Source organism: Emys orbicularis, chromosome 1 (genome assembly GCF_028017835.1).
Source record: "Emys orbicularis isolate rEmyOrb1 chromosome 1, rEmyOrb1.hap1, whole genome shotgun sequence".
NCBI lineage: Eukaryota > Metazoa > Chordata > Testudines > Emydidae > Emys > Emys orbicularis.
Window position 1 is genome coordinate 325924523 of NC_088683.1, and position 14231 is coordinate 325938753.

The following is a 14231-nucleotide window of genomic DNA, read 5'->3' on the forward strand; positions in this document are numbered from 1 at the left end:
GATAAATCGATCCCGGAAGTGCTCGCCGTCGACGCCGGTACTCCAGCTTGGCGAGAGGAGTACGCGGCATCGACGGGGGAGCCTGCCTGCCGCGTCTGGACCCGCGGTAAGTTCGGACTAAGGTACTTCGAATTCAGCTACGTTATTAACGTAGCTGAATTTGCGTACCTTAGTCCGAAGTGGGGGCTTAGTGGGGACCAGGCCTGAGACACTGAACTACTTAAAAAAAAAATCTGCCATAGATGAAGACTAGAAACGTGTATTTTATGTGGTGAATAAGGGTGTGACCTAGTGGAGGGACTTGTCAAGGGGCGATACGGCCTGAGTGATGGGCCAGAAAGATGGGGACAAAGATGGGTGTTAGGAGAGTTGGGTAGGTGTTGGAGTGGCCAGAGAAGAGGAGGTTACAGTACTCAGGATGGGAGATGGTGAAGGCCTGGGTAAGAGTTTTGCCTGTGTGGGTGTAGAGAAGAGGCTGGCTCTTGAAAATGTTATGGAGGAGGATGCAACAAGAATTGTGTATGGTTTGGACATGTAGTCTAGCCATAATTGGTAGCATTGTCCTGAAGGACGGAACTGGAGAAGGGTTCACTCAGCACCGTCCGTCAGAGAAGAGAGGAAGAGGTAGTTATTCCACCACAACTTGGCAAATCATTATTAATAAACAAAAATTTATAAGAAAGAAACAGTTTTCTTATTCTCTGCTTTGTCTTTTTCTGCTCTGGAAACGTATGGGGCTGTTTCTTTATTTGTTAAAAGAACACAGCACCCATTGCAGATATTATACAGATCATCAACAGGTGATTCAATGCTGTTTGCAAAGTTTTTAAAGTAGTGCATCAGAGTCCAGTGTATATTTATTGGGGGTGGTTGTTAGAAGATTCAATATTAAGAGATTTACTCTGTAAAATACATTGGACACAATGCATACTTTGGTTCAACAAGACACATCCATATTTTATCCAATTACTCATGTCAGTTAATCTGCTGTGGAGGCCTTTGTTTGGCTGTACGTCTGTGATAAGATGTCTCTTAGAGCAGCCTTTGTATTACTGAGTGTAATAACAGTCTAGCTCTTATTTGGAACTGGTAGTCAGATGGCTAGTTGCTTTGCTTTCCAGGGCATGTATCAAGGGAGGCCTAACTCAAATTAAAAAGCTGTTAAAGTATGATGTTTTGGTAGCACCATTTGACAAGTTTTTGAACATGAATTTCAGTGATATATTAGTTGCATGGTTCTCTAGGAGCCATTGCATGCTCTTAAATGTCAGTAACCTTAATATGTCTCAGCTTTCTTTCTGGGCTGTTTCCTATCCTACCTTCTCTGCAGATGAGGTCAGGCATGGCATTTTGAAATACCAGTGTACTTTGTGGTAGAACAGGGTAAATCTATGTTAATTTCAAGAAAGGTAGGCTTCTAAGAGGTTTGCATGCATTAACAAAGCATTTCAAGGAAGCAGAGTATCAAATTAACGTGTTTCGTGTTAAAGACATTAAGGTATTTAAATGTGTTATTTCAATCCCTGTTGAAGCATGGAAACAAGGATATAATATCACTTATTTAAAGCACAGCTTCCGCTCTTGCCTTCTCCTTCCTTTCACAGAGAACTTTTAAAGACTACACAGCATGAGTGAAAATATACTAAAATAAGTAGATTTCAGTGAAGAGGGAAATTGCATAAATTATAACAGAAATGCTTCTTTCTTCTTGGAGCAGTGTCTTTCTCTGGTGCTCCACTTCAGGTGACCATGTGCCTCTTGAGTCCCCTGATCAAAGATTTCTAACTAGCACTGCCCATTCGACCCACGCATGTGCCTTGTGCCTCCTCTACTGCCTTGGCCCCAGATGAAACATTAGTATGTCTGCCCCCTAGAGCATACTTGGCCTTTTTCTCTTCACCTTTTTTCTAGCAAAGTTACTTAGCTTAGAGTTGTTGTTAGTGTTAATATAGTTGGGTTTAGATGAGGGGACTGACAGGAGATTTGTCTTCTCCTGATGTGGTTTGCCTGGTTCACCAGTCTTCAAATGCTGCCTCTCTTGCCGGGAGGCTATACCAATGAGCAACAGACACTCCAAGTGTGTCCGTTGTCTGGGGGAGTGTGACGTTGTGCAGTCTATATGGTTTTATAAAAACTTGATAATAAGTCAATATAATGTAACTGGGATAGTTTTAGAGAAAATATGGTAATAAGTGAATATAACGTAACTGGGATATGCTTCATGCAAAAGGTCTCTTGTAAGGTATCATTACAAAGCTTATAATCTACTGAGTATGATCATCTGATTTGTATAAATGTACCACTCTTGTATCTAAAACTAGAAATATAAAATGTAACTCTGAGGGCCTATTGTAATTATGTAAAGTGTGGGCCATTAATGAGGGTTTGGAATCTTGATGACTCCCATTAACCAGGACCATTGTCTGCAGATGGTTGTGTTTACCTGTTAGTCTTCCTGTATATGTGTGTGCTGGCAAGTGGGCAATGAAGTCTTGCAGTGACATGTGATCATGTCACCTGAACTGGAATCCATCTTTAACCTGGTGCTTTTCCAGTGAGGGGGGGTGGAAACCCAGAGGGACAAAGGGTTCCCGCCTTATGCAAAAGATATATAAAGGGGTGGAAGAGAACAGAGAGGGAGAGAAGCCATCATGAAGAATCCCCTAGCTATCACCTGAGCTGGAACAAGAGCTGTACCAGGGGAAAGAATTGTGCCCAGGCCTGGAAGGTGTCCAGTCTGAGAAAAAGCTTACTGAAGCATCTCTGAGGGTGAGATTATCTGTATTCAGTTTGATTAGGCATAGATTTGCGCATTTTATTTTATTTTGCTTGTGACTTACTTTGTTCTGTCTGTTACTACTTGGAACCACTTAAATCCTACTGTCTGTATTTAATAAAATCACTTTTTATTTAGTAATTTACTCAGAGTATGTATTAATACCTGGGGGAGCAAACAGCTGTGCATATCTCTCTATCAGTGTTATAGAGGGCAAACAATTTATGAGTTTACTCTGCATAAGCTTTATGCAGGGTAAAACGGATTTATCTGGGTTTAGACCCCATTGGGAGTTGGGCATCTGAGTGCTAAAGACAAGCACACTTCTGTGAGCTGTTTTCAGGTAAACTTGCAGCTATGGGACAAGTGATTCAGACCCTGGGTCTGTGTCTGGAGCCAGACGGGAGTGTCTGGCTCAGCAAGACAGGGTGCTGGAGTCCTGAGCTGGCAGGGAAAACAGAAGCAGGGGTAGTCTTGGTACATCGGGTGGCAGCTCCCAAGGGGGTTTCTGTGATCCAACCCGTCACAGGGAGTTTCACATCTCCCAGAAGTGCTCCTTTTTGTTTAGCACTTAAGTCCAGGGCTCGGAAGATCAGGGAGATAAAGCTTAGGCTGTTGGCAATGGAACGTTCCCTGCAACAACCCTCTGAGCCACGTCAGGAGACACCCCCTCTCCTCCTCCACACACACATCTGTCCCCGGACAGATCAGTGCCCTGTCACCTCAGAGCAGCTTCTCCCAAGAAAGGGAAGCCTTTGGAGCACATTGGGAAGGCTGCCAAGAACAGGAGTATGGACTCTATATCTAATTGTAGCTGAAAGATTAGCTGAACCTCAGCAGAACTACCCCAAGGTTCAGATTTTTTAAAAATAAATCCTACAACTTTTTCCTGGAAAGGCAAAATATAGTTTTAATTAAAGATGTTTCTAGTCAAGAGATATAACTATCAAATTCATTACCAGTTAAGGGCCTGATTCTGAAAGGTGCTGATCACCCACAGTTCCAATTGACTTTTATGACAGTCACAGGTGCTGAGCAATATAAGTCAATGGAAATCTATTTTAAAATGCTTGGTATGAACAAGTGTGCCCTGTGCAATTTACCTATAATTTTCATACTAAGTGGAAAATTCACAAGATGGTGATAATATGCATATAATAAAACATCTGAACCTCACTTATCCCCAATCCCCTCTATGCCAAAGGGTCCTGTCCCCCATTGGGGTTAAGATAAGTGAGGTTTGAATAATCAGCCATCTGGCTTCATTGAGGATGCCTGACTCAGAACAGCTGCAGCCCTGCTCCCACTTCTTCCCCAGGTACCCTGTTTCAACTTCTCCCTGGGTAGCACTTACCTTTCTGCAAACACACACACTTGGATAGTCATTATTTATAGTACACCTCTACCTCGATATAACGCGACCCGATATAACACGAATTCGGATATAACGCGGTAAAGCAGCGCTCCGGGGGGGCAGGGCTGCGCACTCCGGCGGATCAAAGCAAGTTCGATGTAACGCGGTTTCACCTATAACGTGGTAAGATTTTTTTGGCTCCCGAAGACAGCGTTATATTGAGGTAGAGGTGTATGTATATTGCATTAGCACTAAAAGTGTGCTAGAAGCTTTGTAAAGACAGAAGATGACCCAGTCCTGCCCCAAAGTCTAAATCCATATGCCTGGGTTTACTTATGGAAGCAGACAGGACGATTTGGACATAAGAAGATACTTGAAGATTTGGCCCAATAAGCGTAATGGAATCCTAACCCTTCTTCCCTTGCTCAGAGATGTACCTTAACATAAGAGTTAGTTCCAAATTCTTCCTTCTCTTACATCCAAACAAATTCACAGAGGTCATGTAGGAGCCTATTATTAATAAATAACCAGTGCAAAATATTTCACTTTTGGTCGGTCCCATTTGGGGGTTATAGTCTTCCAGACAGACACACTGAGAACCTTCATAGATGCACTCCAGTTTTGCCAGTCTCAGAACACCGGAGCAGGAGGGTTTTGATGAACATACCATTCTGTATTACTACTACTTCTCTTAATCTCCATGTGCATGGATGTATCCCGGGGCATAGTTTCCTTCCTAGTTTTATTTTTAGGGTAAGACAAGTAGTGAAAGCAGACACATCTTGCCAGATGGCAGTTATGGATTGTTACATGTCATTGCAGAATTTTGTTTCAAAGCAGTCAGTTCCTTTCCAGTACACTTTGAGCTACTCATTTATCCAGAAAGTTTTGTGAACTGGAAAAGGGGGGGAAATGATCAAGATACCACCTGATTTTCAGGTTAGTTGAGTGGTCTGTGCTGTAATCTTCTACTTATTCATGTAGATAGCTTATCAGAAGTGCAGAAATGAATCTCAGTTCCGATTCTAAGGGAATTAATGCCATCTAAATCGAAGGGAATTAATGTCATCTAGCACAGCACAATCTGGCAAGGTAGATTAAAAGGAATGAGAGACAGTTTGGAAGCTGAGAAGAAAAAAAGTTTAAAAAAAAAATACAAAATCCCTCAAGAAATCAGTGACCATCTCAAGTTGTAACTTCTATAGCTAATATACTGTATGCATCAAGAAATATTCTCTGGAGCCAGGAAATGTACTTTTCAGGGGGGAAAAGATGCATGTTATAAAAGCATACATTTATTATTGGGCTTAATTTGAAATTGAATACATCTATCTTACAATAAAGAGAGCCTTATTTGGGTGTTAGACTATACCCACAGCTAACATATTCAACTATAGTGCACTATAATTTTATCTGTATCTACCATAGATATATATTACTAAGAATGTGATTAAAACACTTTTCTGGAATCGGGAGGTAGATAAGATAATAATAAGAAAAAATTGTTCCACCTTTGGGTATTAGTTATTCATTGACAACCTTAACTGAATAGTACAGCATTGGTACATAGAATACGTGTACAGTATGTAGGGTTTAATAAAAAAAATCCAGTTTGTATTATGATATATTTTATTGACTGACAAATAATGTATAATTAAATACAAAATCAACATTTGTGGAAGCTTAACCCCAATCCTGTGAGTATTTATTCATGTACTTAACTTTACTTTTCTGAGTAGCCCCATTAGCTTCAATTAAAAACTCAGTCCTGTTTCATAGTTCTAAGGGGTTAAGATTATGGGACTTGTTCCTCCTCTCAACCCAGGAATGTGGCGGAAGGAATAAAAGGCATGGCCAGTGAAAATGTGAGAACGGCACCTTGAGGCCATGGGTGACCAAGTGTGAGTTATAGCAGCCTTCAGATTGCTCTAATTTATGATGAAGCTGGCCCTACCCTCAGCTATCTAGTATCAAGTGAACCACAGCCCTTATCCTGTACTGCCTGGTTTGACCAGATAATCTGGGCCTGTGTGTTCAATCTAGAAAAAAATTGGTCTTTCCTGACTTTTGAAAGGTTAACTGAGAACTGAATTAATATTGATTTTGCATATAAGTGTATATTACTTGTCAAAGAATACAAACCTCAGTCATATTTTTCAAATTAGTTGTCATATGATTTTGCTTCTTTTATTGCCCTGCTCTGACATAAAAACTGTTATTGTGATTGGGATGAAATTTTGGAAGAAAAACTTGGATACCAATTCTGAGCCCCGAGTGAAATTACACACCAGCAAGTTATAAACACCTCAAATGGGGTTGCCAGGGAAGTCCTGAGAGAATCTTTGTTATAGTTGCAGTGTCTGGACTCCTTAGAAGAATGCATTAATAGCCCTGATCTTCTATCAGGATTCTCAAACATGGATCTCTGCATCTGTTTGGAGTCCCACTGATGTTAGCAAGACCCCCATATGGACACAGGGCTTTGCTCTAGTAGATTCCAATACACAATAGGGTCTACATATGTGAAAACATATTTTTTCTAAGTACTTTTAAACACAGTATATTTAATAATTGAGTCATCTTTTTAGCTATTTTTCACAGAGGCAATTCAGATAAATTGGTAAGTAGAAAAATTAACATCAGTTTAAAAAAAAATTAAACAATCCGAAGTCATTTTATAAGTAAACAAAAAGAGCTACAGCAGGGTGTGCAGTTATGGAGAAATTACACCTCTGATGTGGCTAAAGGTCCTTGGCTTTGCATTTTGCCTCCAGTGCACCTGAGGCATGTAAATGATGTTCTGCGCATATACACAGACACACTCTTGTAAGAGATGAAGATAGAGCATATTCTCATTAGTATTTTACACCATTCACATTTATAAAAGTGAGAATTTGACTCAAATTAAGTTCAGAGATGCCTTATAATTATACTCTAACATCTCATTTACAAGATAGATTAGTAATATGGTCTGTATTTTCTGTTTCCAGTACAGTTGAGTCCCTTGAGTGCTAAAGTACTGTTTTACATTGCTGTGCAACTGAGGGTTTAATAAATCTGTCCAATGAGAATTTCATGCACAAAGTCATTGGGATTAAGTGTTTTTTATGGCCCAGTCAACTTTTCTCTGCTTTCAGTTTTTTGAAACTCAACAGCTGCTAGCTCTTCTAAATGTTTTTGTTAACATATGAAGATCAACCACAGTAACTTAAAAAAAAAAAAAAAAAACTTTCAAACTACTCATCAAGCCTGATCCTAAGAGGTGCTCAACGCCAGGCAGGATCAAGCCCTTAAAGGGAAAGGCTGACCAAAAGCCATAGGCTCTTTTTCCTGATCAGCTATAATCCAGCCAGATGTATAAAAGGGATAAATATAAGTCACTCCCACTGAGTGCAGAGGTCTGAAAAAATAATGTATAAAAATCCTTATGTTAATAGTAAAGCCTTTGGGTATCAATTATATTTTGTTTGTGAGTGCATGTGCCTGCTTCAGCTGTGAAACAGCTTTGTCTAAAGCTTTATGGAAAGGTATGTAGAGTAGTTTTGAGACTTCATTTGACTAAAAGTGATGTGGAAAGGAATTAAGGTTGTTTGTACAGATGGGCCTAGAATTAAAATACTCAGACTGGCTATTTGTGGGTATTGCCAAAATACCCTTCAATAATCTGGGTATTGTACCTGAATAAAAATTGGTTCAAGTGTGTGATGATTCAATGTAATACATAAAGGTTCTGAGTCTTCTCTGACTTACACTGATATAAATCAGGAGTATCTCCATTGAATTTTGTGGAGGCATGTCAAGTTAAAACTGATGTAAATGAGAAGATTCAGGTTCAAAATATCTACGTATAAGATAGATATGAGTGTACATGAGGATAAATACGTTATGGAACCATAGGGCCACATTCTGCTCTCAGTTATAATGGTGTAGAAAGCAGAGTAACTCCACTGAAGTTAACAAAGTTGTACAAATGTCAAAGTGGAGTAAGTGATATCAGAGTGAAGCCCTTATTCAACACTTTGAAATGGCCAAAGCTAAAGGACCTGGCCCACATGCAGAAATCCCATTGGCATCAATGGCTGTTTTACAGGCAGAGCAGTTGCAGCTTTGGGGTCTTTATCCTGCACAGAGAAGACTCGTATTTGATTTAGTGGCCTACACTTGCAGCATATTGGTACAGCAGTTAACTATGAGCTGTCCGGTTCCAAGAGTAACCTATTAGGACAAGTTATGAGGTGATCTCAATGTTGATGTACATTACATGCAGATAACCAGCATAAGATAACATTAAGGTGGTGTAACTTACCGACTGAAGGGGTGAAAAGATGGGGTTGTAACAGAGGAAAAGCAACCCACAGCAGGGAGTAAGCAGGTGTAAGATAAGTGGGAAGAAGGGGCTTTTCCTATACCTTCTTATTTCTTCCTGGTACTTGCTTGTCCTACTACAACCCTGTCCTTCAACCTCAAAAACCGCCACCACAGTTTGCACCAGTTGATCCCCTTGGTTGAAGTCTCTGAAAAGAGGCTGAGTATTGAAAGCATCATAGAGACTGACTTATCCTCCCAACCTAATGGTGGCCTATCCAGTGGGGAAGCTTGCACAGCTGATGCATATGATGTAGCAGATAAAGAAAAGATTTCAGTCTCCGAGGCTTTAAATCTGGCATCTCTCATGAGCATTAAATTCTCTCACACAAAAATCAATTTGATGTTTTTGTTTATGATCTCTATTCATTTTATCTTATAAAAATGGAAAATGCTTCTTTCTCTTTCTGAAAACATTTGGCACATGTTCTAAACTCTAAGTGTTGAATTAGGCAACTTTCCAGTAACTCCCTTCCAGCACATCTAAATCGAGATTACAGCTGTCCTTTTGGAAAGGCATACATAACTCAGCATGTGGGAAACTGACTGACATTTTCTCTTCTCCTTTTCAGAGTGTCTCCTCTGCAGAAGTCTGAAATAGTAGACATGGTAAAGAAACATGTAAATGCCATCACATTAGCCATCGGAGACGGTGCCAATGACGTGGGAATGATCCAGACCGCGCATGTGGGAGTCGGGATCAGTGGGAATGAGGGCATGCAGGCAACCAACTCTTCTGATTACTCCATAGCACAGGTCAGAGGCACTAAAAAGCAGCTGCCATGTTCTGTTGACAGAGGTATCAGCTGTGTGGCAGCATAAGCGCTTCATTGCTGGCTTTCAAGCCGAGAGAATCTTTGTTCATATCCTCTTTGAGACTGCCATCTAAAACTGATACCTTGGATGTATTAGGGATCATTTTAGTTTTGATCTTGTACCCTTTGGGGCAATGATCAACCCTTTCCTAAAGGCTTAGGTTTCTTCTTGCCAGCTGTGGAACATTCAAACTGTTCAGTAAGCAGGGAGAGGCGCCATTCATGACAGTTACATTTAATGCCCTTCTAATTATAATTTATCTTCCTCAGTGTGCTCTTGTCACTGACACCTGTTGGTGAACTATATTAATGTCCAGAAGAGGCAGATGATGATGGGACATTTTTATTTTGAAGTCTCTTTACCACGTTTTTCTCAAACTACTAAAGAATCAGTTATTCAAATACTAAAGAGCTGGTCAATATTTTGAGATAATTCAGGCAGTGCCAGTGACTAGGGTGCATGCTCCCAACTTATCCCATCAAATTCAGCACTGATTACTTTATCTATAGGCGGCAGTGGGACGAAGCCATGCAAATTGCGCAAGCTCTTTGTTTAATTGAACAAATCAAAACATAAACATATTAAAAGCAGCACAAGAAAGAAAAGAGACTTTTGCTGATGTACATGTAATGTGAATATTGTTTATTTACAGTTAAGGTATCATATATGTTCACTTATCACTTGTGATAAGAAAATCTTTAATATAATAGTATAAGAAGGTTAGATTCAAATCTAGAACGGGGTAATGACCAGAAGTCATTAGTCTGTTGGCTCTTTGGTAGCCTGTGAGAAATGAGTTGGGCTTTCATGCCACAAGCATGTAGGCAGCCATCAGATGAACTCACTATGAAATCTTCCTTTACAGTTGATACTAATTGGCACCCTTATTGGAAATTTCCGCAGAGAGCTGAAGGATTGGAAGGGCAGAAAGGCAAACTCCCCTTTTACTCCTCGAGGCAGTTGTTCCTGAACAGGTTGACCCATTGACAGAGCAATAAAGGAAAGGTGCACTGCTACCATGGTGTATGTGTTCCGTGGTCAGGCAGAGGGCTTCTGTATTCAGGAGTGGTCATCTGAGAATTTTCACAAGCACTAAATGCACTTTTAAAATGTCAGGTTAAAAACCTCATCAGATATTAGTTCAGTAATAGACAGTAGTTTACTGCAAGAACACTGACACAGTATGACACCAAAAGTGTAATACACCAGGACAACCTTCAACTGCCTTGATCACAATGGTTACACTGTCCAGCAGTGGTCTCTACATTACTAATCTTCTAACCTTCTACCATATATTACTTTTGAGGCACAATTCATTTAAAAAATCCGTATTTACAAGACTTCATAAGATTCAATTTATTTATTAAAATGGCAGTGTAAAAGAATAAGTAGGTAGTCAGAGTTTTGTCCATAGATGGCCTATCACATTTTATTAACGCCTTTGGCATTTATTCTAATAACTTTAAACCTGATGAAATCATTTGATATTCATGTGTCGCTTTTGGATGAATATAAGAATGGTGAAAATGGGTTGTGCTCAGTTTAACTGTGGTTTGGGGATTATTGACCATAGCAATAGAGATAATGTTATAGTTAGGGCTGTCAAGCGATTAAAAAAATTAATCGTGATTAATCATGTGATTAAACAACAATAGAATACCATTTATTTTAAATATTTTTGGATGTTTACTACATTTTCAAATATATTAATTTCAATTACAACACAGACTACAAAGTGTACAGTGCTCACTTTATATTTATTTTTTATTACAAATATTTGCACTGTAGAAAAACAAAAATTGTATTTTTCAATTCACCTCATACAAGTACTGTAGTGCAATCTCTGTATCATGAAAGTTGAACTTACAAATGTAGAATTATGTACCAAAAAAACCCTGCATTCAAAAATAAAACCATGTAAAACGTTAGCGCCTACAAGTCCACTCAGTCCTACTTCAGCCAATCACTCAGACAAACAGGGTTGGTTACAATTTGCAGGAGATAATGCTGTCTGCTTCTTGTTTACAATGTCAACTGAAAGTGAGAACAGGCGTTCACATGGCACTGTTGTAGCTGGCATTGCAAGATATTTATGTGCCAGATGCGCTAAAGATTCATATGTCCCTTCATGCTTCAACCACTATTCAAGGGGACATGCTTCCATGCTGATGATGGGTTCTGCTTGATAACCATCCAAAGCAGTGCGGACTGACGCATGTTAATTTTCATCTTCTGAGTCAGATGCCATCAGCAGAAGGTTGATTTTTCTTTTTGGGTGGTTTGGGTTCTGTAGTTTCCGCATCAGAGTGTTGCTCTTTTAAGACTTCTAAAAGCATGCTCCATGCCTCGTCCGTCTCAGATTTTGGAAGACACTTCAGATTCTTAAATCTTGAGTCGAGTGCTGTAGCTATTTTTAGAAATCTCACAGTGGTACCTTCTTTGTGTTTTGTCAAATCTACTGTGAAAGTGTTCTTAAAACGAAACATGTGCTGAGTCATCATCCAAGACTGCTATAACATGAAATATATGCAGAATGGGGGTAAAATAGAGCAGGGGACATACAATTCTCCCCCCAAGGAGTAGAGTCACAAATTTAATTGATGTATTATTTTTTTTAACGAGCATCATCAGCATGGAAGCATGTCCTCTGGAATGGTGGCCGAAGCATGAAGGGGCATACAAATGTTTAGCATATCTGGCATGTAAATACCTTGCAACGCTGGCTACAACAGTGCCATGCGAATGCCAGTTCTCACTTTCAGGTGACATTGTAAATAAGAAGCTGGCAGCAGTATCTCCAGTCAATGTAAACAAACTTGTTTGTCTTAGCAATTGGCAGAATAAGAAATAGGACTGAGTGGACTTGTAGGTTCTAAAGTTTTACACTGTTTTGTTTTTGAATGCAGTTATGTAACCAAAAAAATCTGCATTTGTAAGTTACGCTTTCACGCTAAAAAGATTGCACTTCAGTACTTCTATGAGATGAATTGAAAAATACTATCATTTTTACAGTGCATATATTTGTAATCAGAAATAATAATATAAAGTGAGCACTGTGCACTTTGTATTCTATGTTGTAATTGAGATCAATACTGAAAATGTAGAAAAGCATCCAAAAATATTTACCGTATATACTCGTTCATAAGCCAAATATTTTTAGTAAAAAAGGGAAGCATCAGAGAAGGGGGTCGGCATATGTATGTATGTATGTATGAGAGGTGGGACACAGCCCCTCCCCCCCAACAGAGGGAGCAAGGAGAGGCAGCACAGCCAGAAGGGAAGAGGCAGGGCCAGAGTATCTCCGCTTCTGGCCACGCTGCTCTCCCCCCCAGCCTCCGAAGCAGCTGCAGCTCCAGGAATGGCAGGCTGCAGCCGTGCCGCTCGGCCCCGCCCCCCCCGAGCAGGCTGTGGCCGCGCCACCGGAGCACGCTGCGCCCGTGCCACCCGGCCCAGCCTATTGGAACATGCCGCGGCTGCGCCACCCAGTCTGGCCCGCCAGAGCAGGCTGCAGCCGCGCTGCCCAGCCTGCCGGAGCAGCTCCAGCCAGGTCAGAGACATCCTCCCCTGGCCCTCCCCAGATAAGGTGGGAAGGGATGTGATGGGGAGAGTGTGGGGGTCCCAGGCTAGGGGTGGGGTCATGTGGGGGGTGGTCACAGGGGTTACTCCCCTGACTCCCAGCTTCTCCCCCCCAAAAAAAATTTCCCCACCAGTTGCTGTCCTGGCCTGTCAGGGTAAGCAGCTGGTGCGCCGGGACACTTTGTTTACTTAGGTTTACCTCCGTGCCTGCGGACGCTCGAGGTAAACAAATGATCTCGGCCTGCCAGCGGTTTATCCTGATGGCCCGGGAGCCAAAGTTTGCTGACCCCTGAATTATAGGGTCGGCTTATGAACGGGTTATAAAAATTTTCCGTTTTTACTTATCCATCTTGGGGGGGGGCGGCTTATAAACGAAACAGCTTATGATCGAGTATACACGGTAATAAATTTCAATTGGTATTCTATTGTTATAAGTGCGATTAATTTTTTTGAGTTAATCGTGTGAGTTAACTGTGATTAATTGACAGCCCTAGTTATAGTTAATGCTTTTATTTAAGTTGCGGGCAACAATAACATGCAGTTTTAATTTTGGAAACAAAATTTAAAATCACATGGAACTGTTTGTCTTAGATGGGAGAAGAGTGTTTTTATTACCTGAAAGATTACAGTATATTGCTGTGTTATCGTGAATCAAATTTGTGTTGTGTGCTGATTAGTAAAATGAGACAGAGTTATTTGCAATAGGAGAAATACTAGGCTAAAATAACACTAAATAGTTTTCAAAAGGAAAACTTAGGCTTCATATGGTATATTTTTACCATATATTTCTGCATTGAGGAAGAACTTTAGTGGAAATTATATGCACGCCTTGAAGGGAGAACGTTCTTCTGAGTAATTTAAGTAGACCACTGTAATGTAGTATCTTATACCCAAATGATACTTCCAATCCAGTGATTCCAGAAGTGGGCACACATGGAAAAATAAAGCTCTATATAAAGACTCACTAAGGATTCCACGAGGAATCCTATAATGAACTAAACAAATAAAAAGGAAGTTTGCCTCTGACCCAGGGCCCAAAGAATAACTTCCACTCATACAGAGACTATGTTTGAATCCTCTTTTTTTTTTAAATGTTCTTGTCCCCATGATTCATTTTCAAAGAATTCCTAAACCAAAATACTGAGGTTCTTTACATGGTTCTAAAATTTAATAAAACTTTTTATTGAGAAGATACTTTATATACAGCGGAGGAATCTTGAGTGTCTTGGGATCATTGCTTTTTTGAATACTTTAAAGGGGAACGGTGCTCAGGGAAATTCTTCCTTTAAAATAAATGTTGGGTTCATGGTTCAGTTTTGTTTCTAGGAAACCCTGGGTTGTATT

At 40.2% G+C, this 14231-nt stretch overlaps 1 protein-coding gene across 1 annotated transcript in view; it reads left to right on the plus strand.

Annotated features, from left to right (window-relative positions):
* Positions 1-14231, plus strand: part of ATP8A2 (ATPase phospholipid transporting 8A2) — a 549272-nt gene that overhangs the window by 311275 nt on the left and 223766 nt on the right. The window contains exon 26 of the mRNA XM_065423317.1: positions 9068-9251. Coding sequence (XP_065279389.1) covers positions 9068-9251 — 184 coding nt within the window. The remainder of the gene's footprint in view (positions 1-9067; positions 9252-14231) is intronic.